This window comes from Lichenostomus cassidix, chromosome 2 (assembly GCF_008360975.1).
Source record: "Lichenostomus cassidix isolate B80296 chromosome 2, HeHo_3.0, whole genome shotgun sequence".
Classification (NCBI taxonomy): domain Eukaryota; kingdom Metazoa; phylum Chordata; class Aves; order Passeriformes; family Meliphagidae; genus Lichenostomus; species Lichenostomus cassidix.
The window spans coordinates 108458916-108484985 of record NC_139482.1 but is presented as its reverse complement, the minus strand read 5'-3'; the positions used below and the strand labels follow the sequence as shown (position 1 = coordinate 108484985).

Genomic DNA, 26070 nt, shown 5'->3' with positions numbered 1-26070 from the left:
ACTGAGTGCACGCAGACATCCTGGGCAGGCATCAAAGTACTGGGAATGTATCTTGGAATAATTGTGTTGTGGAAGAGAAAGAAATAACTCTAAAACTTCAGATCAATATGTAGGACAGAAAAGTTTAACCAAGTTTCTGAATACAGAATTCTTCTGTACACTCAGTGAAATAAAGTTTTCAGAGGAGCTTCAAGATCCTTTGGAAAGATGGCTGCTGAAAAAAATGGCAAGCAAATTGCTAGCATAAGGTAAAATACAGACAAAATACACAGGCTTGTGTTCTTCCTTCAGAAAAGCACTTTTTTTTCATGTTACAACTTTGTGAAATAACTCCAAAAAACAGTTGCTATAGGCGTTAAGTCACTACTTACATGGTTCTCCCTAGTGTAGATGTTGTTCAGCTGGCAGGAGCTGGAGTACTGAAAGTTGTCTGGATCCTCCTGATGGGCAGGTTTATAAAGCTCACTGTGCTTTTTGTTGCTCAGTAACAGCAGGGGACGGGTGATGAAGGTGGTAGATGAGCTGATCCAGCAGAAGCAGTGTCATTTCTTTGTCTGTACATCACACATGTGCAGTCCTTGTGCAAGGTTTTCTCAAGGAGACAGCTAAAACTGGGGAGATAGCACTACAGCGTGGGAGAAATTGTTTCATAATGGCTGAGACCCTGCTTAAAGAAAGAAAATGCAGATGATTTAGGATATATTTTTTGAGGAAAAAAATCTGATAGTTCTTCCATTTCCCTTTTGCCTTCACCTGTGAAGAAAGAGTTATTGTATTCTAAGATTTTTAGTATTTAGAGCTTGAACTCTCAGCTATAAGGCTAAATCAGGTGACCCAACACTTGTTCTTTTTCCCTCACTTCTTTCCATCAATGCTCCTTGAGTTTGACCATGGAGGTGGAATCAGATTTCATAAGGGAAATGAAAATCTCATTTTCAGACAGATGTTGGATATCAAAACCAGACACATGTTAGAAAGCTTGATCTGATGAGCTATGCATATGGTTTAATTTTTCAGTAGAAAATGTAATTAAATTGTCTGGTGTTCCTGGATTAGCCCATAGTGCTTCATGCTGTAATCTTGCACGAAGATCTTAAGTGTGTGGGTTTGATATTTCTGGTATATGTAAGCTTTTTTGTTGTGAAGGATTCGTATCTGGCTCAATTTATTTACTAAATAACCTTCCTTTTTTCACTGATTGTTAGAGTGGTGTGCTATGTGGTCATAGATAAAGTTATCATCTGTTGTTACTGTGGGAGGAATGCTTTTAAACTTTGATTTCTCCATATATTAATATTTGCTGTGAAGTTTTTTCTAATGGTAGAAGAAAAGAACAATTTTGTGTAGCATACATTTCTTTACTGTATGTTTTTATATGTTTGTTATGAAATTTGGGTTGTACTGATCCCTGGGTACGCCACTTCCTAGGGGAAATCACAGAAGACAATTTCAAACATATTCTTTGTCTTGCTTTTGCTTTTCTTCAGAGGGAAATAATTGTGGGTGAGGGAGAAAGGGAGCAGAGAGGCAAGTTTGTGAGGGAGAAAGTGAGTAAATAAAATACAAAGGGCTACTCTAAGCCTTCAGCTCTGCATGAAGACGTGCAGGTTTTGCGGATCAGCTGTCTGCAAGGCCTGAGATTTTCCCTAGAAACCCTGGAAGTGAGGCATGTAGGGTCTGGCCACGTTAGCCCCGTGGATGTGTAAGAACATTTCCATGCCTGTTTAACAACAGCAGGGCTGGAGCAGCAGCCCAGCACGTGATGGCAACCAAGGTCTGTGTGCTGGGGGTCCCTGGAAGGGGGGCCTCCTGTGCTGCCATGTCTGCCCTGCTGCTGTCAGCCATGCTGGCTCAGGGCAGCAGGAGTGTGTGACACAACACTTGTGTGCCTTCATCCTGCTTGGGTGCACCACTCGTCTTCTCCGGAAAATGGAAATGGCCACCTTTTTCCCATAGGGCAGATGTTTGTCACTTTGTGGTGTTTGGCTACTGTAAGGCTTGTTTGATGTGTATCAGATGGAAAGTGTGCAGAGTGGTTTTCTGACTCCTGGCCAAGGAAAAGCTTGGGTCAGCTGGCATACAGCTTTCTGAGAGCTGGCATACAGCTTCCTAGAGCTGGCAAATGAGCTGTCTGGTCAGCCATGAGGAGCCTGCAGGAGGCAGGGGTGCATTGGTGGGGCATGGTTGGCATGGTGAAGGGTAATACGTGGGTAAGACGTCAGGTAACTGCTGTAGCTATTTAACCTCCCATTCACTTGGGCAATTCCAGCTTGAAGAGCAGCTGGGGAGGCCAAAATAATAGATGTTCAAAGCATGGAGAGTGACTGCAGTGAGGAAAAGGGGATTGCCCACTTTGATATCCCTCAGTCAGAGAGCCCCCAGCAGACAAAAAGGCAAAGACTGTAAACCAGGCTGTATCTGGCTTTGTTTAGGTGGTCACAATCTTTCTAGTGATTTAGCTTCATTATTCAAGGAATAACTTTTTTTTTTTAACCAAATTTTTAATAATATTTTTCTTAATCCCAGGGGTAGATTTCAGATCATCTTGTTTTTCAACCAAAGTTCTTTTGCAGAAATTTAAAGCACAGAATTTCCCTGGAATATTTGCAGGTGCTAATGTTAACTTGTGTACTTAGAAATCAGTATGTAATAATATATCTCATGATAATCTAGCAGCTCGGGAAGTCCATGTGCACTCAAAGACAAGGAGGTGGCCAGCCACTCTGATAATTATCATTTCACAGCCCTTTCAGGCTACAAAGTGAGATTGGTGCAAAAATGCCTTTCAATATGCGATGCCCCAAACCAGTGAGTATTTTTCACTAGAAACACATACAGAAAAAATATTCACCAGTACAACTCATTAACTCATGAATTATCATTTAGATGGAGATAACAAAATCCTGTAAGTGGTGGTCTAAAAACACTTTTGGAATTAAACCACCCTATGTGTAGTCTGTAGCATTTATTTTCTGTCAAGCTGGTTTAGGCTAGGCTGGCAGCCTCTAGTAACGGGTTTCATTTGGCTCTCAGCAAGCTGGCAGGCATCTTACAAGAGGGAAGAATTGGCTGGGCATTCTGTTTCTTTATACCTTTTGGATTCAGCTGTGGTAAGTTGAACTGCCAGAGAGGTTTAGATGGTACCATCCTTATTCAAGGTAATGAAACAAAATCTGTGTGACGGAATGCATTCAAGAGAACTGAGGCAGATGCATATCTTGCTTAGATCTGCATTTTAGATTTATCATCTTTGTTGCCTTCTTGAGTAGCAGTGAAAATTAAATGAAGTGGCAGTGCTGAAGCAATGTGCTCTTACTCATCATCTCTATTCACCCACCTTTTCAGCTCATCTCTTCTCTCCCTTTTTTCCCCCTTTTTTTTTTCCTGGTGACACTTTAGCACATGCTGTGAACATATGCCAAAATGCTCATTCTTAAAAGCTGCCTTCATTCATTTTGAGCTGTTATCAAGAGCTTTGTCTGCTTCGTGGGTAAATTGCACAGCACTGAATCAATGTCCTCTTGTACTGGAAACCAGACGATTCTGACAAACTCTGTTGCATTCACAGGGAGTGAGTGAAGAGATGGCTCAGCTCATGCAGAATGCAGGGATCAAAACACCTTCTGCCTCTCAACTGAGGCGGTGACACAAACGTGACTGCTGATCCTAAACCAAAAAAAAATTAGAAATCTTTGCTTGATGCAAGTTACTTTGTATGCTTGATAGATATTCCAGCATTACAGATGACAGTTTTTGGAGCATAAGCTCCTGTGTTCTTCATCAAGGTGATTTTCAGATCGTGTATTATTTTGGCTCTACACTTGTTTTAAATTCTCCTTAATGTAATTTTAGCTGTAGCATGAATGTACTTAAAGCCGAATATTCTCCTTGACAGGAAACCTCAGATGAATAAACCAGACCTGTTGTGTAATTAAAGAGTTTCTTTGGGATTTGGCTTCATTTCAGTTTTTAAAATGTTGTTCAATTTGTTCCAGAAGTAAAGTGAACTTGTTTTTTTCAGAACCTGCTCATAGTTGCTGGTGGTCGGAGCTATAATAAATTGAATTCCTTCCTAATAAATTGAATTCCTTCTTAATTTAAATGTGTTGTAAATATGTAAACTAAGCTATAGTCTGCATTGACAGGCATTGACAATACAAAGTGATAGTACCTTTCCAAAGAAAATTGTCTTTTTAATTACATAGAATAAGAGCAACTACTCCTTTCCATTGCAGATACACAAATGTTGGGAACTGTTTGAGTGACAGATTCTGCAGTAATTTGAGTACAATACTTTAGTAGATATAAGTTGAGGGAAAGGGGAGAAGGGGAAAAAATACAGGCTCTGCTAGAAACTACATATATATTCTGCAAGCAAATGAGATACAAGCTTTGAAACAATAAGCTGCTCTATAATGCACAGACGGTCTTTCAGGATACCAAGCCCCATCTCTGAAGTCTCTCTACACATTGACAAAAATGTCTAACTCAATGAAATAAGTTTATTCTGCCTCATGTAAAGCCCTGTTAAGCTACTGAGAAATAACTGAGCTGCTGACTCAGTCATTGTTCCTGTTTTTTACAACTCCTCCCATTCAGTTAATTAAAAAACCTGTTCCTGAGCAGGAAACAAAAGCACTTCTTATACAGAATTGATCTATGTGCATTTTAAAGATTTCCACTGAGTGAATGCACTTTTTCTTTAGCTTTGTTCACTGCAGCACAAGTGGCTGCCAGGGGCACTGCTGTGGATGTGACTGCCCTCCCTGGGTGGAGGACACACCGTCCTACACTTGGGCTGGGGTGTGCTGCCCATGGGACAGGGTCAGAACCTGACAGGCACAAAAGAATACTCAGTGAGCAAGAAGGCACTGAATGGTGCTCAAGTCAGGCCATAGAAATGGGGATTCTTACGTGGGTGTAGCAGGAGGAAAAAGATCTGCCAGCAAAAGAGCAGAAAGTGTAAAGGATGGTCGGTTTGCAGTTGAAGAAAGTGTTTTGCACTGTGGCAGAAACATTAAGAGATTGAGTTTTGGTGAGTGTGGGCTTTGAAGCTTTTGCCAAATAAATAAAAGCTGTTAGTAAGGCAAAGTTAATGATTAAGCTCAGAGGTTGCTGCTGTTAGTCTAGTGAAAGTTTTGATTTACCAAGAAATAGAATAATGTGTATGAACTTGTTTGGAAAAGCTTCTTTCAGTTTGCAAATTTATTTTTTAAAAGATGGAAACCAAATCCAAAAAGCTGTCTGGTGTAAATCCACAACTTGCTTGTGGTTAGGATCCCTGGAATCCATATTGTGGTAAAAATGTGCTTCTGCACATCTTAAATCTCTCCCTATAACTGCAATCTCTCCAGTTTTTTAATCAAAGTGAAATGATAGGATTCAGAGCAGGCCTGACACAGAGGCTGGAACCTGCTTGTTTCTAATTTAGAGAAGTTGGCTTTCTCCAATGCAATCAAATTTTGGTCTCCTAAAATTATTAACCCTGTTTTCAAACTCATCTGTTTCTCTAAGAATGAAGCCTCTTCCATCTGTCACTATAACATTTTTCTCTTTTGCCACAGGTGAACACAGGGGTTTTTTGAGTGCTGTCTGGCTTTTATCTTTTTGTCAGTGCAAAAAATCCTTTTCATCTTTTTGAACAAGTTTAGACCCTGGAAGAAACAGTTCCACTAGAACTGCACTGAACTCAGGTCCTGAAATATTGCGGCCCTCAGAAAATACTCCAGTTTCTTTCATTGACACTGCATTTGCACAAGAAACTGAAGTTCACTATTTAGCAAACAAAATGGCAAGAGTGAAAGGGAAAGAACGGGGTTTTTTTCCTATGTGGATTTTCTGTGAGGAGGCATCTGCTGAGGCAAGGGAAAGATGGCTTTTTGTTTCTGTACTCATAACTACTTGGAGGCATGCAGTTTATGTTGCTGGTGCAGGCATCAGCCCACGGTAACAGATTTTGTTACTGTGTTTTCTCCAAATTATTAATTGCAGATTTGTCTTTAAATAAAAGAAAAAGGAATTTTCTCTGTCAGCATTGAGGAAGAAACCTTACACATTCATAATTTCTTGTGAAATCAGTTTTAATAAAGTGAGTAATCCATGGTATAAAGGCAGAATATTTGGATGCAGCTGTAATGTAAAATCCCAGCATGCTTGGCTAACTTTTAACAGGTATTCTAATGTAGTCTGTTTGAGCCTGCTTGAAACTAGTTATACTAATTTCAAATGTTAATCAGGAGTTTGTTCTGTTACTCTCATATCTACTTCTGTGCTTTAATTGAATGTTACTCTATTGTAGATAACCGTGTTCTTTTAATGTATGTATATCTTGGGATGAGTGTATACTGATGATCTGGGAGGAGATCACCTAGTTAAGACTAGATCCAAAGCCAGGTTAGGTCTGTATTGCCTCTTATTTTTAAGGGTATGTGATGTCTTTCACTAAAATAGAAAAATCTATGGGCAGAGCAGTGTAAGGTTCTGTAAATGGTCTTATTTGCCACCCAGTGCAAGGTTTGGTGTTTGGTATGCTTTGACATATTTAAACCAGATCTCTGCTCCTTTAGGATTGGTTTTCAGTACCAAATCAGTGTTAATGTGTAAGTGAAAGCAATATATTAACTTAGTGAGGCGAGAGTTTCTAAATGTGGTAAGAACTGTAACCGTAAACTTTTTCACCTTTGGTTCTGCCTCGTTTTGTTTTCCGGTGGATTTTGCTAGAGGCTTCCTCTAAGTGATAAGTTGTCTTTACCTTCTTATCAAAGTTTTATCTCTTGTGGCTGGCAGTTCCATCAGATGTTCTCACAAGGATCCTGGACGCTGCTTTAGTAGGTCAGAGCCATGAGCTTTCAGTGACTATTAAACATTGTCATAACTGAGATCTGCATGGACATTGTCCACTCCTGCACCAAGGCCATGGTGCTCATACTCTGACAAGGAAAGCTTTTGCCATTGGGCAGCTGGTGTTAAATGTAGTCCTCTCAGTACTGTTTCGTGCGAGCTCTGGGTTGGTCTAGTTGAGCTTTCTGTACCTTCTTTCTCTTTCTCTCAATCTCTTAACAGGAAACGTACCACAGCTTTTGTTAACAGTAATTAGGAAAGTCAGACGGTGTGGTGCTCATCAGAGTCCTCTGCATGGTCAATTGAGTGTGTGAACTAACACGCTGCTTATGGAACTTATTCTTCATGTCTGTTGGAAGCACATGGGAAAGGAAGAAAATTATGCTAATTACAGGTTAGATCAATGATAACCCAGTAAGTTATATCTAGTTAACTTACAGTCCAGACACTCAAAACATGTGACCCTGTAAAATGGAACATTTCATTGTGGTAATCTTGTATTTGTGATGATAATAACTTATGAAACAAAGGTTGGAGGTTAGTCTTGTTTTCCCTGTCTGTCTTTTTACATCATCTGTAACCTAAAATTCCCTCTCTTGCAATATCTGTGAGTTAAATCCGCTTTAAGCTATCATCAGTCACCATTTGAACTGATTTTTCTTTGTTATGCTGCCAACAGAGTCTTTTCTTTTTTTTTGTTATTCTACTTACGAATCATAAAAGTAAGATAAGACAAAAGAGAATGCTAGGCTATACCATCCTCTTTGCTTTGCCAGCATAGGATTAGAGGGTTTGATTAGCAAGCATTGCGTTGCTGTGTGGGAAACTTGGTTGGATTCCCTTCCTTGATCTCTCAGATGGTGTCTGTGCATACGCACAGGTGATGTGTCAGTGGGCTGATGCTCTGCTTCGACATGTCTCACCAGGCTGTGATGCCTGACTCATTCTCTCTTGCTTGATTGGGTATTTGTGCCACAGACATGACACAGTGAGGAATAAAGGCATTCAAGGCTTCAGAGTCTTCATAATATTTCCAAGAAGTAAAACTATTCATTCTGAAGGGCTCCTTCCCTATGAAATGTTACACAATATCTGCTGACTGAATGTGCCATTGTGCCTTGCCCTCTGCTTTGCAGTGCCGTAAGTTTAGCTCCAGTACACTTGATGAATTCTACTTGTGTCATGTTTACTTAGATCTGCTTCTAGTTCATGTTCCATGTGTTTTTTTAATACATTCCCAAAATTTCTGGAAGATTGGGTATTGATTGGGACACAGGAGGTCCTCTTCTTCACCTGTCTCCTCAAGCAAAAGTAGTGACAAACCGTTATTAAAAAAACAGAAGGAATATTTTGGTTTCTTTAATAGCTATTTCAAGGTGATTATGCCTTACGAATCAATCGTAGCATTTCTAGTTTGTGTCCCAGTTGTCATCCTTTGGAACCTGTACACCAAAGATATACTTGTGTATTTTCCTGTTGTACTCTCCACCCTTTTATAGTTTCCTGTATGCTTTCAGCAGGCTACAGTATGAAAATAAACAAAGAAGCTCTCATGAATAGCTCCAAAAAATATCTTCTCTGCCCCCAAGCCATTTTTTGCATAGCTCTCAGAAGCTGTCAGTGTGGCAGATAAGGATGAACCTGTGCCGTTGGGTTATCTTGCTCTTTCTTTGACTGAGGGGTTGAACTTACCATGGCACTGCATCCATGTTAGTTTGCTGCCACATCCCAACCTGAGATGAAATCAGTAGCTCCTTCAGTGGAGAGTCCAGAGATAACAGCAGGTGATTGACTTTCCTGTCTTCCCTGTGGGCAGTGAGCCTGCCTGCACTAGTCTGTTGTTGCACTACTGTCTGCTCCTGCTGTTAAAAGCAGCATTCTGTAATTCCATTTACACTTGCAATTTCTCTCTTTGCAGTGGGGCTCTGCTGCTCCAGAGGACCTGAGTGTGCCTGCACTCTTCTCTCCTCTGAAGAGCTGGGAACAAACACTCATTTTCAACAAGCTGGAAGATGACAAAAGTGATGAGAGGCATTTGTTTCCTACTCAGCATTACTTCTGCATGTCTGTCAAACCCTTTCACCTTGGCTTAATGATAGGTCCCTGAAAGAGCTTCAGTATTAATTTCACATCGTGGTCCCAATTAGCCACAGGATAGCCATCAAAAGACTGTGATGGGCTCTTCTTCTGTTCTTCCTTTTCTCAGGTCTAGACTTGCAACAACAAAATGCAACATTTAGGTTCTATGCAAAGACATGTTGGCAAATGTCAATTTAAATAAAAGGTTGACCATTTTTTTAAATTGCAGGTAGGCTGAAGTGTTATGATTATCACTTAATCTATTATTTTAGAGTCTTTGATTTGCCATGCTTGCTCTTTACTGGCTGCATTGTCTAAGGATTAGTTAGGGATGAAATAGCTCTACCATATGATCTAGTTGATGGGCTTGACAGGGGAGACCATAAACTGAGATTTCCTTCCATCGTTCCCCACTAAAATGAATTTATATCTCTATCAGGAACTGAGGAGAGTTGTGTACACAATCAGATAAAGACTGTATAGGTCCATCTACGAACTAGCTGTGCTGAAGTGTACTTTTGGCTTATGCTCTTCCACTCTGCCCAGTTATATCAAGAATCATCATTTTGTGAAGAAAAGCAAAGCAATTTGCTATCAGTTTTATGCACAGGAATGCTGAAAAATGTAGGCAACAACTGTCTTTTTCCAAAATTACATTATTCTGGCAGGTAGAGCCTTTCCTTTTTTAGTAGCTCTGCTGGTTTTTGAAATACTAAAATGCAGTCTGCAGTCAACAAATAATATGAAACACAAACCTCTGCAGTACTTTTGCTATCCTGCTGTGCTGTCTGCACATTCTTGAGAAGCGCTGGGTCTTGCCTACAGTCTCACAGAGAGCTGTGAGACTTACTAAATAATCAAAGCTGCTCAAAGACAATACAGCTCCCGCCTCCTTGGAGAAACATTTAGCAGCTAACGCAGTTGAGCAGATGTTTCAATGACCTTCCATGTCTCCTATTGATGACATGCATTTTTTTTTTAACAGAATTCCTTTTTCCAGATTTTCTTTTTGTTGTATGAGCATAAATGTTCTCTCATCCTTTTATATAAATGAAAACTTGACTGTTTGTTCAGCCTGTGAACGCCTGCCATAGATAAAGATTGCCTGGGTCTAGGCACAGTGCAGACACTGTACAGAATGAATGTTTCTGTTTTGGAAACATTCTGGACTGTTGGAAACTGCTGGACTATTTGCTGGTAAGGAGTAAGTCACTGTGAAAACCAGAGGATCTTACATCACAGAAATAGCCTATATGAGCAGGGTTGGAGTTAGAGACTTGTAAGCCTGCAAGAACCTAAGCAGTGGAAGCAGCGGAAGTTGGGACAGAAAGGGCTGATTAATGCCCCTGCTCAGAGCCATTGCAGGGCCAATCTGGCAAGAAGGAAGATGGACTGATCTTCCTGCTCCTAATGAGTTTTAATAAATGCCTTCATAAACTGGAGAATAAGCCCTGGTTTAGGTCCTTCCTTGCCTTTTTAGCTTCCAGACTCATTTCCACCAGTAGTGGATTTACTGTCTTTGCTGTAAGTACCTTCAGAGAGAAATAAGAATTCATAATCTACAGAGATAATATATACTAGGATGAAACTGTTCCAGTACTGTGCCTGCCAAAGGCCAGACAGAAAGATAAAGAGATATAAAGCTTGCAGTAGTTGTTCATTTCTCCCTTGCGTTTGGCTGCAAAGGAATAACCATACCTGCTCAGTGGACCATACAGGTATTATAAATCTTTGCTCTTTCTGAACCTTCACTGATTTACTACAGAAAAATTTCATTATTCTTTTTGTGCTAGTGAGAAAGAGAGGGGGGAGAGTTTCTATAAAAGTATAGTTTTAGCTTTAGATTTGCTTTATTTTTTTGTTAAGTTCCTAATTAACACCCAATGAAAGTGCCCTGTGGTTTGTTCAAGCTTACTGTCGATTTTGTAAAGTACCCCAATGAAATTGTGCTTCTTGCAAAGTGTAATAAAATTGCACTTTAATGGGCAGTCAAGCCATACTTATGTCTGTTAAACTTGTATTTCAGCTGTGCTTTGGTTTTTTTATGGCAGCTTGAATAGAGACCAGGGAGAAACATAGTAAGAAATTGTCTGCTTCCTCCCAGTCACTTAGTTAGTTACTTGACAGCTGGTTCAAAAATGTATTGTAAGCTCCTCTTCAGCCCCTCTTTCTCTCCTTCCAGTAAAAAGGTCTGCTTTTTTCAATGAGGAAATATTTTTTTAAACCATCTACAGAAAATCTTGAGTTATAAACTCATCTTTTTCAAGGAAGAGGCATTTTAACATCTAGCCCGACAGCTTCCATGCACGGCATACTTCTTGATTTCGTAACAGGCAGAGATTAATGCTGCCCTTCTATTCTGTGCTTTGGGATCTGTGTGTACTCCTCTGTCGTCAACCTCCTCGTGAACTGCTGCTTATTAGCAGTGAGGGCACAGACGGCTTTGTGTTTGTGAGGCTCAGCTGAAGGACGGGGAGGATGGCACAGATAGCGACACAGACAGCTCTGAGCGTCGCTTTGTACCGAAGCAAAGCTCCCAATGATGATTTTTTTTCTTTCTTTTATTTTTTCCTTTTTTTTTTTTTTTTTTTGCAGGAATGTGTAATTCTACAGCAAAGAGAAGACTCTGCTCCCAGTTGCACACAGCCTAAAGTGTTTGTTCTGTGCTGAGGAATTTGGGTCTTCTTTTGTAGAACTTTGGGTTGCAAGGAGTAACTGGTCTTGTCTTGCCACCAGATTGACTGTTGTTAAATACATAACAGTCATGGAAAAATAGTGTTATTATGCTTCCAAACAGAGTAACTAGAGAACCTAGAATTAAAGACCACTGTCTCATTCAAAGGGCTGGATGAGTATTGTTCATATCATGTATTACCATTCAGTATTTTGTTTTCCTTCTTCGTTCATCTAAATTCAGGCTTTGTTACTGTGTCCAACTCAGTTCCCACTCTGAAGTGAGAGTTCCCAATTTCTTTCTGAACTAGCAAAATTTTATCACTGCAATATATCACAGTTTCAAAAAGCTATGTAGCTTCCATGCAATATCACATTCACCTCCATTCTGTGCATAAACACGGCGTGTTAATTCAGAAGTAATTCTACTGAGTTTAGATCTTTCTGAGATTACTTAAACTTGCTGTGGTTTGGTTTTTTTTTTTGTCATTATAAACTGTAATCACAGCTTGTCTCAAATGGTAGCCACAGCCAGGAAGGCTGCAAATCAGACCCCTGGATCCCAAACTGGGCAATCAGTTAGGTTTGCATCCCAATGTCTGTGTTGGTGGTCAAAAAGTATAACAATTGAGACGTAGGCACAGCCTTGGGTCAGCCCATGGTGAAGGAACACACTGTGACATCTGTTCAATTTAAGACAATCTTGCCCTTAGTGACTGTCTGAAGTGCAGATACGGGCTCTGTGCTCTAGAGCAGTGTTTTTTCTGTGTTGTCCAGTGCTCCCTGGTGCAGCTCATAGTCTCTGCTGCTGGCACATCTTGACTCCATACAGGAGGGCACCTGACTTCACTCAGCTCCCCACACTCCTGAGTTTCTTTTGCAGGAAAGTGGGGTGCCTGTGAGGGAAAGGACCTGTGCAGCTGGGGAATGCATCTTCCTCTTGCTAAGGCTGTGGCTGACAGGGAAATCCTGAAAACAGGACTTGCATGGTGTATGGCAGACTGGAAATTAAAAAGCTCAGCTCTCTCTTCAACTCCCCATGTCTGTGCCTTGGCAGCAGTCACAATGCACTTTCCAGCAACAGTTAATTGAGCAGCTTCCTGCTAATTGTTCAGATTCCCCTAGCCCAAAGGTGTTGGCTACCTGGCCTCTCTATTGCTTTGCACCAAAAGGGGCTCAAAGCAGACAGGGTGAGAAATTCAGCTTTAATATGCTGGCATGTTTTTATTGAGTATGTGAAGTATTTTTCCAAATGCTTGTCTGTTGTCAGGTTTTCTGTGGCTGCCCATACTGTCTGCCAGGTGTCACTTAATCACTCCTACAATTTGTAGTCTTAATCCCAGAGGTAGTTTAAAGTTTGTGGAAAAAGAGATTGCCAAAATTTTTCAAGATCAGAGGGTATGTCCACAATGAAAGTTTTAGATACCTTCAGTAAGCAATTAAATTTACTGGGAAGAAAACCTCTAGAGCTACTAAGCCCAAAACCTCTTCCCTGCTCTGGGCATCCTTCAGCCGAGAGCTGTGAAGGAGATTCTGGGTGGCATTGCTAATTGTGCTTTAAGTCCAACCTCCTTACACAGCTGTCGCTTACTCCTTTCTAAGGTGGAATGCTGCACAATGCAGAACTTTGGTCTGACCCAGAGAAGCCATTCGTGGTGTATTACACTATAGGAAGGGTCAGACCAAAGGTCCTGCTGCTTCTACCCCAGTGCTGGTCTCCAAAGTACATGAATTGTCTTGATTGAACTTCAAATCATAGTGTGTCCTGAAGCAGAGGCAAAGTTGGGAAAACTCAACAGATTTAGGAAGTGTGGTGAAGGTTATTGAGCACTGGAAAAACAGAGTCCTGCAGTGAGAAGTGCCAACATCTGTAGTTACCCTGCTGGTACTACTTCAAAGTTACCATGATCACTTTAGAAAGACAAAACATATGGAAATGTAAAAGGAAGTTCCTCTGCCTTGCAAGCTGATATTCAGGGTTACAGCCACATACAACCAGGTGTGCCCCTGGCAGCAGGTGCTGGGGATGGGCAGTGGAGCTGAGCCTCTTGCTCTGGCACCTCTCCTGGTGGGGGAATGTGGGTGTGGGTGGGTACAGATGTGTGCACTTACCTGGCAGGGAGGTTGGACAGCTCTCTCTCACGGTGCTTGCTAGTGTGCATTCATTTCCGCCTCTGCTGTTATGTGGCCTGAAATAGTTCAGTGTGGGTGAATTCTCCAAAAGTGTCACAGAAGCCTGATGGGATGTAAAGGGGCAGCAGGGTGTTGAGCACAAGAATGCTGAAGGAGTGAGGAAATATTTCTGTAGGTGGCTGACATCCTCATGTACTGGATGTATTTTAATGAAGTTGAGCACTGTAACAATAATCCAGTGTCTGCATGCATTGCAAATTTTAAAATGTGATTTACCGGAGGTAAAATGTGATTTACAGGAGGTGCACTAACCATAGATTTTACTCAATCTTTTTCTCATTTTCTAGAGTTGTTTCTTACATTGAGTCTAGCTGAGACTCTTGCCTGTAACTTAGTAGTAGTTACCATTTCTAAATTTGGAAAGATAACTCCACTGATTTTAAGCTTAAGTCATGAAAACAGTAAACTGTCTACATTTCTTATGAAAACTTTTCTTAAGAAAACTTATCTCTGTATGTATAAAATAAAGTTTTCAAACATTGTGTTTGTAGTGCACATAGGTGATTGATGTGCCTGGCTGTCCCTGCCAGGGCTGCCTGGGGTGGCTCCCTCCATGTTAGTTCTTGCCTTTTAAAAAACATAGGAAATTGCCAAAGTTTTCATGCTGGAGGGAGATAAGGTTAGCAAGAAACACCTTTTTCTCATGCTCCTCTGAAGGGAGACACCTTCAAAAGAGTTTTAAATGTGTGTGGTTTAATGTCTTATGTTAGCTGTAGTTCTCAAAGGGTTTAGTTTATGATTAAGGAAAGTTAGATGCTGTTCCACTCTTAGGGAAGCCCAGAGGTAAAAAGGTCTTAGCCTACCATTTTTAATAGCTGTTTGATGATGCTAAAAACAAACCCAAACCCCTTATGTTTATTGTTTTGGGGGTATGTAGTAATGGGTGTGTTTTCTTTCTGTAGAACTTTTAATATTAAAGGCCCAAAAGTGTTATCTGTGCAGATACTATGACACTGAATTAAGTACACAAATGCAAATGCCTCCATAATTATTTACTATTTCTAGAGAGCATGTGATAAAACTATCTTTTTTAATTTCACTTTGGCTGCCACACGTTCTTTTCATTCCAACCCAGTGAAACTGGGTGTCTTTCATGGCAGGTTCAGGAGACTCTACAGTCTTTCGTCTTCTTGTTAGGTTGCTAATAACTGGAAAAATTGACCGAGCAAAGTGGTGAAGAAGTTGAGCCAGCAGTTGCCACAGTGACAGTTGTCCAGTATAAATATCTTACAATTCTTCTGTTTATCATCTGTTTTCAGGGCAGTTTAAGCTGCTGGAACAAGACCGAGATATTAAGGAGCCAGTGCAGTATTTTAACAGTGTGGAGGAGGTGGCTAAAGCATTTCCTGAACGAGTTTACGTCATGGAGGAAATAACATTCAACGTTAAGGTAGTCCCTGAATAAATATTTATCTCTGTCTAAATGATTAACTGTTACAACCTTTATATACATGGCAAGTGAGCAATGGTGCTGAGTGGGAAGTGTGATTTTTGAGACAAATGAGCCTTTAGTGTTCCATATTCAGTGATGGTGCTCTTTGGGATCATTTTTGCAGTCTTAAATCAACATGTCCTCTAAGGGCTCTCCTGCCCTATGGCACTTTGGGGAGCAATCCTGATGATCCATTCAATAATTCATCTAATTAGGATGCTCCTGCCAGATTTTAAACAAATGTTGTTTGTTGCCCCCTTTCTCCTCCCCCTCCAGCAGTCTGAATTTCATTCTCTACTAAGCAGCAGCTGCTCAAATCCCTCTCCAGAAAGCCTCATTCTCAGAGAGCACACGGGGTGAAATGATGGGGTTGCTTGTCTCAAAATTACTGCAGCTAAATAGCATTGTGAATAAAACAACAACAGCAAAAAAAGACACAGTTGTTCTCTGTGTGCATGTGTGTGTGTTTGCATGTGCAGAGCTTTTGGGCTCATCAAAGGGTCACTGATCCCATGAGATCACCAAACACACTGCAGTGCAGTGGCATGAAACAGTGAAGGCACAACTTGTTCTTCTTTCTCCTACCTACATGTGTGACACAGCACAAGGTAGGTCAGCTCTGCCTTGAGAGCAGAGTGGTCTTCAGGCTCTTCTGGTTTGTTTGAGCAGCAACACCTTTTCAGACTGGCAGAAGAGCATCCTAGAGCTGGGGTGCAATGGTGTAGATCCATATTGGGTACCCTAGAGGGAAAACTGGAATAAACCAGTGTAGAGTTTCCTGGTCCTATGTGTATCAAGATGGGCTTTGTATAACAACCTTTTACTTTAAGTAGCAACCTACTGGTTTCATTTGTGCTCTGCATTAACCTGAGCCTGTAAACCAGAGGCTTTCATGAATGACAGCTGCATGAGAGAGTTGGAACACTTCTTTATCTTTAGGCAAGGGAACAAGAAAATTTCATTTTTGCTCAGAAAAAATCCTTGGGACTGCTAGCCTTATCCAGTGCTGTGCTGTTATTTCTCATTTGATCAATGACCAAAACAAGAGAATGGTGTAGTAGAATGTGCAGCTTTGATTTTCTAGTGAGAAACATATTTGTCTACAGGCTTGTTTAAACATAACATGCCATATCTTGAGTTTAATATGAGTGTTTTTATAAATCTTTGTCATATGTAGCAAACTGAGAAATAAGCATAGCTTACTGTTAGATATCAAATCCATTTTTTAAAGGTTTTGTAGTGATACTCCTTAATGTAAATAACAGTAGTAATAATCCAGGTTTAACCTAGTTACACAGTTATCTTGGCAGTATTCCTCCTGGCAGTTTTTCCAGTTTCATAGAAGTCTATTCCAAGGTTATCATCTTCCAAAAAATAAATGAACTTAGCAGGATTTATTAAAGTGTTTAATAACCCTTTACATGCAAGAGAATTATGTACGCTAAAATTTTAATATAGGAGAGATTCTATCAAGCTGATTAGAGCAAAGGGAGGAATACTAAGTACAGTTGATTTCTGTCCAATGCAGCATGCCTGTTTAAATTCAGAAGAGAGTATCAGAAAGTAGCTAATCCGATATAAAAAGAAAAAAATGCCTAAAATATCTGATGAAGCACTTAAGATGAGAAGGAGCTCTGAAGTCTGGGAATTCTTTCTTGTTCCAAACACTCAAGTCTTCAGTGGATAACTTTTGAAGAATGAGCCTGTAGAATTACAAGGTGACCAGACAGTCACTGCGTGCTTTTGTCTGTGCCTGCATGTGCCAGTACACCACTGTTATGGTTCCACTTGGTGTTAACTTTGCTCCTGTGCAAAAAACCTTGGCTGCTCCATCAGGATTTCACAGCTACAGCTGTCATTCAGCAAACTGTAGCAGGCTGCGAGATCTTTTCCAAGGGGCTTAATTTTATTTTGTGTCTTCTAATAGTGGTTGAAGGGAAAAATCAGCCACCTTATCCTGGGTAGGCAGGGGAGATGGTTCTCCCTTCCTTCCCCGTGGTTTTGCAGCTGGACAGGCTTTCTGGGCAGTGTCCTGAGGGAGGGGGTTGAGGCCCTGCCAGGTATTTGAAGGATGGCTTGAAATACATGCCAGCAAGTGCAGCTAGGAGGGAAAGGTGGTATCACTTTTCACAGAATAGCAAGCAAAAATTTTAGGTTAACTAGAACTTCTATGATGGCTAAAAGTACTTAGTAACTTCTCTGTCCATATGTGCTGCACTTGGATACCCAGTTGGTTGTCTCAAGCAGTGGCCAGCAGCGTCTACAGGCACAGCAATTTAGAGCATCCTGGGGATAAGTGAATTTCACTCAGCCAATAGTTTAATCTGTTCCTGATCAAAAATTAGAGGCATTCTGTCCTTCCTCCACTGACCAGATAGGTAAGAACCTTTTTTGTATTAATATTCAGTGCATAATTGAAGAAAATTCTGCTTATGTTACAGCATTACGGTATGAAGATGAGAATTTTTTGATTCTCTATTACTAGCAACAAAATACTGAGAAGGTTGAGCTACCCCAGGGCCCTATCTTTTGCTGAAGCCACCGCAGTAAATTTCTGCTCCCAACTGCTCTGGTCCCATACAGATGACAGTGTGTACAAACACCCAGAAAGCTATTTGCACTAAGACTTCAAAGCAAAACAAGGAACAAAACCCTCACATCATACTGAATTCACAAAAAATTCTCTTTAAAAAAGCAACAGTATTGTCTGATAGACTGAACATTGGACAAGCCATGAATTCCTTCACTTTAAAACCAGCCCACTTAGTGTTGCAGGACCCTTCAGATCTTCCAGAAAACATTTTTGTCCTGAAGACATCACTTGGTCTCTCTGGTGAGTCTAGGAAGTTGTTTGCAGACACTTTCCAGAATGGAGAGGTGGGTTAGTGAGTTAGTCCTATAATGGTTCTTTTCTTACCTATTGAAGACATTGTGTGACTGATGTGAACTTTTGATACCTGATTTGTTGAGGTTTTTTTTATGTAATTTGTCTTTTCACAGTGATATAACTGTGTTGGCCCATACAGTGTACATTTTGGCAGAAAGAAATCTGTAGTGAAAACTTCACTCTTTTTCTTTTTTTGTTGGGTTTTTTTTGGCAGATGTTAATGCAGCACAGTGGAGCAAAATTAATCTCCTGATTGTAATTCTCATGCCTCTGATAAACTCACCCCAAGTTGCCACAAAGCACATATATAGAAGGTTGTAACCTATGGTGGCATTCTTAAGTGCTGCAGTAGTAACTTCCTTGAAATTAGGTGGTATGTAGGTTTTGGCTCCTGATTTTCGTGCAATTCATAGCAGTTCACCTCAAGAATTAGTGCTTTAGTGGCCTAGTGTCTTGATGCCAGCCTTAGGAAGCTGCAAGACTCAGCTCCAAGAGGTTTAGGTTTTATCTTCTTCTCCTCTGCCCCCAGTACATCCAGGCTTGACATCTTGGTATCTTGCATTGGCAGTGCAGTGCTGTGGTTGCCTCTTTTCCTCCTGGAAAAAGGTAGTGGCTTGAGTGAGGGAGAAGCAAAGGAAGCAGAGCTGCTGCTGTGTGCCTACATTGAGGTACCTGTGGGAAGGGACGTGCTCCAAAAGGAGCTTGGATGGCAAACGTCACTGCCTCGGTGGCTCCTGACGTCCCACATAAAGAGACACCCCATGTTACAGCTTGTGGTGTTACCTGCCACATTTGGAGTTGGTTTTACAGTTTTGATTTATTTGAGATATGCTTAAAGAGCACTGAAGCCAGCTGTTAATGTAGCAATTAGGCAAAGTTCTTCTTATTCCAGAGGGAAATACATGTATGCTAACATGAAGACTTTTACTTGCTGATTACTTGCTGGGAAACAGACATTTATAAAAGAAAAATGGGATACTGTCTCACTGAATTTAGCCAACTCCATTGAAAAGTTTGCTTTTGTTTTTTTCCTGCTAACACCTCTTCTGAAGACTCTGTTTTACATTTTAAAAAATCTTTTTCCATTTTTGTGACCTGTAAAAAATATATATCCAGTATATATTATCTGTTAAATATATATGTAGTGCTATGATTTGTCCCTTGGCTCTAATAGTAAAAGCCATGTGCTGTAGCTATGAATCAGAGACCTCACAGTTACAAAGAGCTCTACCAGAAAAAAAACCCTAAAAATCCTAATTGCATTTTTAAAGTGAATGCAATGCTTGCATTACTGTAATAAAATCTAGCAGGAATACCAATAAAGGTGTTCTTATGTGTCCAAGTGATTAAAGACTTCTGCTTTGAACTATAACAAATTAGAACAATTAGAGTACAAGACAGCTTATTGACTCAGATGTTATCAAAAATCTATTACTCTGAGTTAGCCTTTTCTTAAGCAAATAGAAGAGTATACCTGAACTTTCCCAAAAGAACGTTTCCTAAATAATCATTCATGACTTTCCTGATGCCTGTCTTCTGCAGGAGTTACAGTTGGCTTTTCAATGTTACTGAAATTGTGAGAGTCTTAAAATATAAAATATTATAGTGACTTAACCCACTGCTGTTTTGTTTGGTAAGGTGTACCAAAAGCCTCTAACCTTTCTGGCCAGCATCCTGGCATCAGTGGGGAACAGATAGTATGGATCAACATCTGGCAGTGGGGAAGGAGAAGGCAAGTACAACGGGGAGGAAGTTCTGGGTCTGTGGGCCTTCTGCATTCATTGTTCACTTTGAACATCTGCTAGTGATTCCTACATGGCTTTGGATGGTAGTGTGGCAAACACTGCCTCTTTCACAAAGCTGGGAGCACTGATTATTCTCACCTGTCACCAATGAAAACTGGCTGGGAAGAGAAAAAGGGGTGAGTGCAAAGTAAAACCACAGGAGTTGTTCTTAAGATGCATGAAACATTATTGTTAAAATGTATAAAGCCCTCCTTGGATATGTGATGCAGCTGAGTGAAAGTTTCTTGTACGCTTTCTGCCTTCTGTAGCATTGCTTGTTCTCTGGAATTATGACGAGACTTTAAGAGTTTGCTCCAAAAATGTATGATTAATTCTGCTCCAGTCTGTGATCCAGACCACCTTAACTCTGCCACTCTGCACTGCTGTCTTCTGTCCATCATATACCATTTTATCTGCTGTGTCATGTTTGCCTGCTGGGACCTGCCATGAGCAGGTCCAAGTGTCTGAAATAGTGTAGGGCTCTGCTACACCCCACCAGCAATCACATAGCAAGAAGCAAAAGGAGCCCAGGGAATGCTCTCAGCAGAGCTGTGAAGGAGTGTAGGGGGTGCTTGAAGATGCAAATCCTGCTGGGTCAGTGCTGAAAGCTTAGAGGGTAGAGGAGGGAGATGGTCTGGTGTGGGGCTACTCATTCTGCCTTCCAGGAATAATTTATGATATGCACTTTCATGTTGTCTATAAGTGCACTATTTGGCATAGAACCATAGAATCATTTAGGTCAGAAAAGACCTTTGAGATCATCAAGTCCATCCATTAACCCAGCACTGCCAAGTCCGCCAGTAAACTATGTCCCTAAGTGCCACGTCTTCACGTATTATAACTGCTTCTCAGAGGGCTGACACAACCACTTTCCTGGGTAGCCTGTTCCAATGAATGACAACCCTTCTGGTAAAGAAATTTTTCCTGATATCCAATCTAAACCTCCCCTGGCGGAACATGAGGCCATTTCCTCTTGTCCCATCTGTTCTTAGGAAGTGTTCTGCTTGACTGATTCCTGGGCTTCTGGAGGCCCTGTGAAGTTCACCAAAGGCAGTGTAAAGTCCAGCTTAAGTCCATGGCTCTTTGTTGATTTTTCTGTAAGTTTTGTAGCTGTTGATAAAGTGAAATGTTTTAGTGAACAAGACAGAGCAAATCTGATTTTCATATGTCATTGCTACAAGGATAAAGTAAAGATCATTTAGCTATGTAAACTGCAAAACAAAAGCTGAGCAATATCTGTGCACTATGTGTATTGAGAGAGAGCTATATTATATGTATGGTATATCTTTGTTCTAGTATTCTGGAGCACATGTTTACCTACCATTTACCTACCAATTTTAAAGTATAATTAGCCCACTGGGATATATCAGGAGTCTTAACATCACCATAGTAGAATTTAGTGGATAGAGATAAATTTGTGCAGTCTTAGACTTTTAATTTCATGTTTTCAGTTTTTATTATAATTTTGGACAGCAACTGATACCTTATATTCTTGTTTAGAAGGAAGAATGCAGAACAGTATTTTTCTCAGTGCTAAACTAGAACCATGGCATCATCTTTCTTTTCATAGACTATCATAGAATATACAGAGTTGGCAGGGATCCATGAAGAACATCAAATCCAACTCCTTGTCCTGCACAGGACAACACCCTGAGAATCACACCGTGTGCCTGAAAGCATTGTCCAAATGCTTCTCAAACTCAGACAGGCTTGTGCTGTGACCACTGCCCTGGGGAGCCTGTTCCAGTGTCCTCTGGGTGAAGAATCTTTTTCTAATATCCAACCTAAACCTCCCCAGGCACAACTTCAGGCCATTCCCTTGGTTCCTGTCACTGGTCAGGAGAGAGAAGAGAGCAGGGTCTGTCCCTCTTCCCCTTTTTCTGCAATAACAAAGTTGCAGACTGCAATGAGGTCTCCCCTCAGTCTCCTCTTCTCTGGGCTGAACAGACCAAGTGACCTCAACCATTCCCCATATAGCTTCCCCTGCAGACCCTTCACCATCCTTTTGGCTTCCTTTGGATGCTCTGTAAGAGCTTAATGTCTTTTTTATATTGTGGCATCCAAAACTGCCCCCAGCACTCAAGGTGAGGCTGCCCCAGTGCAGAGCAGAACAGGACAATCCCCTCCCTTGCCCGGCTGGTGATGCTGTGCCTGATGCCCCCAGGACAGGGTTGGCCCTCCTGGCTGCCAGGGCACTGCTGACTCACATTCAACTTGCCATTTACCAGGATCCCTAGGTCCCTTTCCACAGTGCTACTCTCCAACATCTCATTCCCTAGTCTATTCACACATCCATGGTTAAATTCAGCCTTATTTCACCTGTAATTATCCTGTAACTGTATGTTTTTAACAATGAAGAAATGGTTTTTAGAGTTTTTGATTCTAAATAGTTTTGTCTTTAAATATGCCTGTTGATTCTAAAAGTCCATTTGCTGTTTGGCTGGTTGAAATGGATGACATTAATAAGTAGCTGATCCACAAGACCTTCATTGTGAAGCTCAGCCATTTAGTTACCTCTGTGGTTTCACATCTGACCCACCATTTCCTCCTACAGTGGCTTGTTTGCTTGTGAATCACCAGGGAACTGTAAGTTGGCCGAGGAAGAGCTTCCACAGCTGTAGGTTGTGACACCTCCCTCGCTCTGGGCAGTGTCCCACAACCAGTGAGGAAAACCTGTGATCATGCAGCATCGAGTGAAAAGCCCAACAGTGTAGCTGGCATTGCCAAAGCAGTCATTTGCCAGGACTTGTTGATTCTAGAAACCAATATTCTTAGAGAAAACACCCTCTCAGAAAGAGAGGGGAGAGATTGCATAGTACAGGCAGAGAGCCCTGTGTATCCTCAGCCCTTATCAGCCCCTCGAAGGCAAGGCTATGTGGCTGCAGCTTCAGTGCAGTGCTCTGTGACATTTGAGGAGAAACCAGCAATGAGCGTCACACGGGCGTTATCAGCAAAAAAAACCACAGAGTGCTTTCCTTTCATGTCGTGGGGTTTCAAAATGCTGTCAGGCCAGTGGTGCAAACTGTGAATGAGTATTACGTACCATAAATCCTAGTAGTTTCCTGGATTAGACCAATTAGTGTTTGTTTAGATAATTCAGGGTTTGAATGACTTCCTCTCCGGAAGCCTTGAGCCTGAAGTGCTAAGGCGGCACACCTCGCCTGAGCTGCCTGTGCAATTGCTCCGAGAGGCTTGTGGAAGATAATCACAGTTCTGCAAATACGGGGGAATTGCAGGTCACGTCTTACAAGAGGAAGCATTATTCACAGCGCTTGTCAGTTATTAACTTACTGGAATTAAAGCTTTGATTTTGTGCAGAGGCTATTGTGTGATGATACCAGAGTTTGAAGCCCCGGAGTTTGAACTTCACTCAAGTCCATGAAGTCTTTAGGGGTTTAGGAGGTGAGGAAGGGATATACAATTTTAGCATATGTTTTCATTGGCAATTTCTTTAGTATGTTAAATATTCCCACATAAAATGGTCTATAACAGACCAGTACTGTTTATCTGCTGCGCCTTCGTTTATGAGTAGGTACCTGCTGCTACCAAAGGATTGGGTGGGTTCTATTAGGTCCCTGAAAAGAGCTTTTCATGTTAAACCACTCAAATATGAGGCAGAGCAATCTTGTCTGTAAAGAGTTATTTCAGTCTTAAGGAAATAACTTCAGGAGCAAATGAGCCTTGGACATCTGTTTTGTTGGGGTTTTTTTCCTGTTACAATTTCCATACTAGAAAAGCTCACACATGGCTGTGCATATGTTGTTTAATCTCTTAAATTGCAATTATGATCAAAAAATGAGGAAGGAAGTCTATGACTGGGAGAGCAAAGCAGGGTGGGGGAGTTAGGCATGTGGAATAGACCGATATTCTTGACTTCTCCTTCAGGGAATAGATGTCATCTGTCATTCCCCCTGGCCTGGAAAAGATTATATCAAAGGGATATGCTTCATCTGTAATGATGAGATCACCTTTTCTACTCCTCAGGGAGCTAAAGATGGTGAAAGAAGTTTGCTTCCCTCAAGAGCTGGCAAATAAGTTCTAACACACAGCAAAAAACAAGGGTGTGGGGAAAAGATACCCAAGGGAATCCAGACATGGTCTGTCATAGCTGTATGACACAAGTGGCTATTTGAACTGCTGGGATATGTGGATTTGTCCTTTCTTTAAAATTTTGTTTGTTCCCATTCCTTCTTTGGCAGTTTCAGGTAATTTTTTTCCTCTCAAGCAAGATGCAGGAATGTGCAGAACAATTAAAAATGTTACTAAGCTGAGCTTCAGGTTAAACACCTTGCACTTGACCAGTCAGCTGTTCAAATAAAGTTACTTTCATTTTTCCCATTACGTAATCTTGTAAGTTCAGCCTCAATAGATTTGATATGATTTGAGGTATTGTCTTCATTGGGGGAAAACCAAATTTTTTATTGTTATTTTTCAGGTGGCTTCAGGTGAATGCAATGAAGACACTGAAGTTTACAACATTACCCTTAGTACTGGGGATGAGCTGACTTTAATGGGGCAAGCAGAAATCCTTTATGCAAAATCTTCTAAGGAGAAGTCACGGCTCAACACCATCTTCAAAAAAATCGGGAAGCTTAATTCCATTAGTAAGCTAGGCAGGGGAAAAATGCCCTGCCTGATCTGCATGAACCACAGGACCAACGAGAGCATCAGTCTCCCCTTCCAGTGTAAGGGTAAGTTCAGCACTCGCAGCCCACTGGAGGTGCAGATGCAAGAAGGTGAGCACACGATTCGCAATATAGTAGAAAAAACCAGGCTGCCCGTTAATGTGACTGTGCCGAGTCCGACGCCAAGGAACCCCTATGACCTGCATTTTATCCGTGAGGGGCACAGGTACAAGTTTGTCAACATTCAGACCAAGACTGTGGTAGTTTGTTGCGTGCTTCGTGGAAACAAAATCATTCCCATGCATTTTCCCTTGCACTTGACACTTCCGAAATTTATTCTGCCTGATAGCCTGGTGAAGGGGGAGCTGTGGCACGAATCGCTCATCCAGCACTGGTTTAATATATGCCAGGAGCAGTTTGACATAGACGAGTATTCCCGTGCCGTGCGCGATGTAAAGACTGACTGGAACGACGACTGCAAGAGCCCGAAGAAGAGCCGCTGCACGGGGCACAGCCACGTGCCAAACTCCCTGAGCTATGCACGGGACGAGCTCACGCAGTCCTTCCACCGGCTCTCCGTGTGTGTTTATGGGAACAACTTGCATGGGAATAGCGAGGTGAACCTCCATGGCTGCAGGGACTTGTGTAACGAGTGGGCCCTGTTCTCTCACGATGCTCTTCAGTACCAGGAGTCCGGGGACAGTGGCAGCGATTACCTTTTCCCCGAAGTCAGCGAGGAATCAATGTTTCTGCCTACAAAACCAGAACTTCCTTACGAAGAGCTCTGGTTGGACCAAGGGTCTGGAAAGGGTGGTGATCAGCCTCTCTCTTGCTCGCTAAGTGAGAAGAACAAGTGTGACAACTACAGAGGATCTTTCCGGTCAAAGTGTGGTACTGCTTCTCTTCCTGTGCCTGCAACTGTCGGAACAACCACAAAGTCTTCAGATGTTTCCCTACCTCCACCTCCAGTGCCTCCCAAGTCAGAAGCAGTAAGTCAGGGTTATTTATGTTCATTTGTTCGTTTTTTTAGGTGGTGAAGTTTGCATGCAGATCTTTTTAGGGGATTGTTGGTGGAGGGGGGAAGGGCATGTACAGGGCAAGGAAACAGTCGAACTTTGCAAGATGTGCAACTTCAGCTAGTTACCTACTGTAAGTCATGTCTTAAAAATCACAGGAGTATATTTAATATTACTGATCTAGTAGCTTAATCCTGATACTTTCAGGTGATATTTATTGTGGGCTTTTTCCTCACACAAACAAGTTCTAAGAATTGCTGAGTTACTTCATTCTCTTGCTTTCCGCATCATATCTCCATGTGACCTCCATATTTTCTCATATTTTCTGTGGCCAAAGTGTGTGGGGCATGACCCCACTTGGAACTGCCTCAGATGACCTTAGTGTGTCTTCAATTAACAGGCCCTGATAATGAGGGCAGCTAGAATTTTTACAGATTTGAAGTGTTTTTTAATGAGAGATTGTCTTCTCTGTTATGAGTCTATGGCAGATTTTGAAGAATATTGTGTCATTGTCCTCAGGGAAACTTTATCAAACGAGATC

At 41.4% G+C, this 26070-nt stretch overlaps 1 protein-coding gene across 3 annotated transcripts in view; it reads left to right on the top strand.

Moving 5' to 3' along the window:
• Positions 1–26070, top strand: part of GAREM1 (GRB2 associated regulator of MAPK1 subtype 1) — a 101414-nt gene that overhangs the window by 61869 nt on the left and 13475 nt on the right. For 2 of the 3 annotated variants that reach the window (XM_085052755.1, XM_085052754.1), the window contains 2 exons: positions 15045–15175; positions 24324–25502. In XM_085052755.1, coding sequence (XP_084908881.1) covers positions 15045–15175; positions 24324–25502 — 1310 coding nt within the window. The remainder of the gene's footprint in view (positions 1–15044; positions 15176–24323; positions 25503–26070) is intronic. The other variant, XM_085052756.1, reaches the window with a different exon arrangement.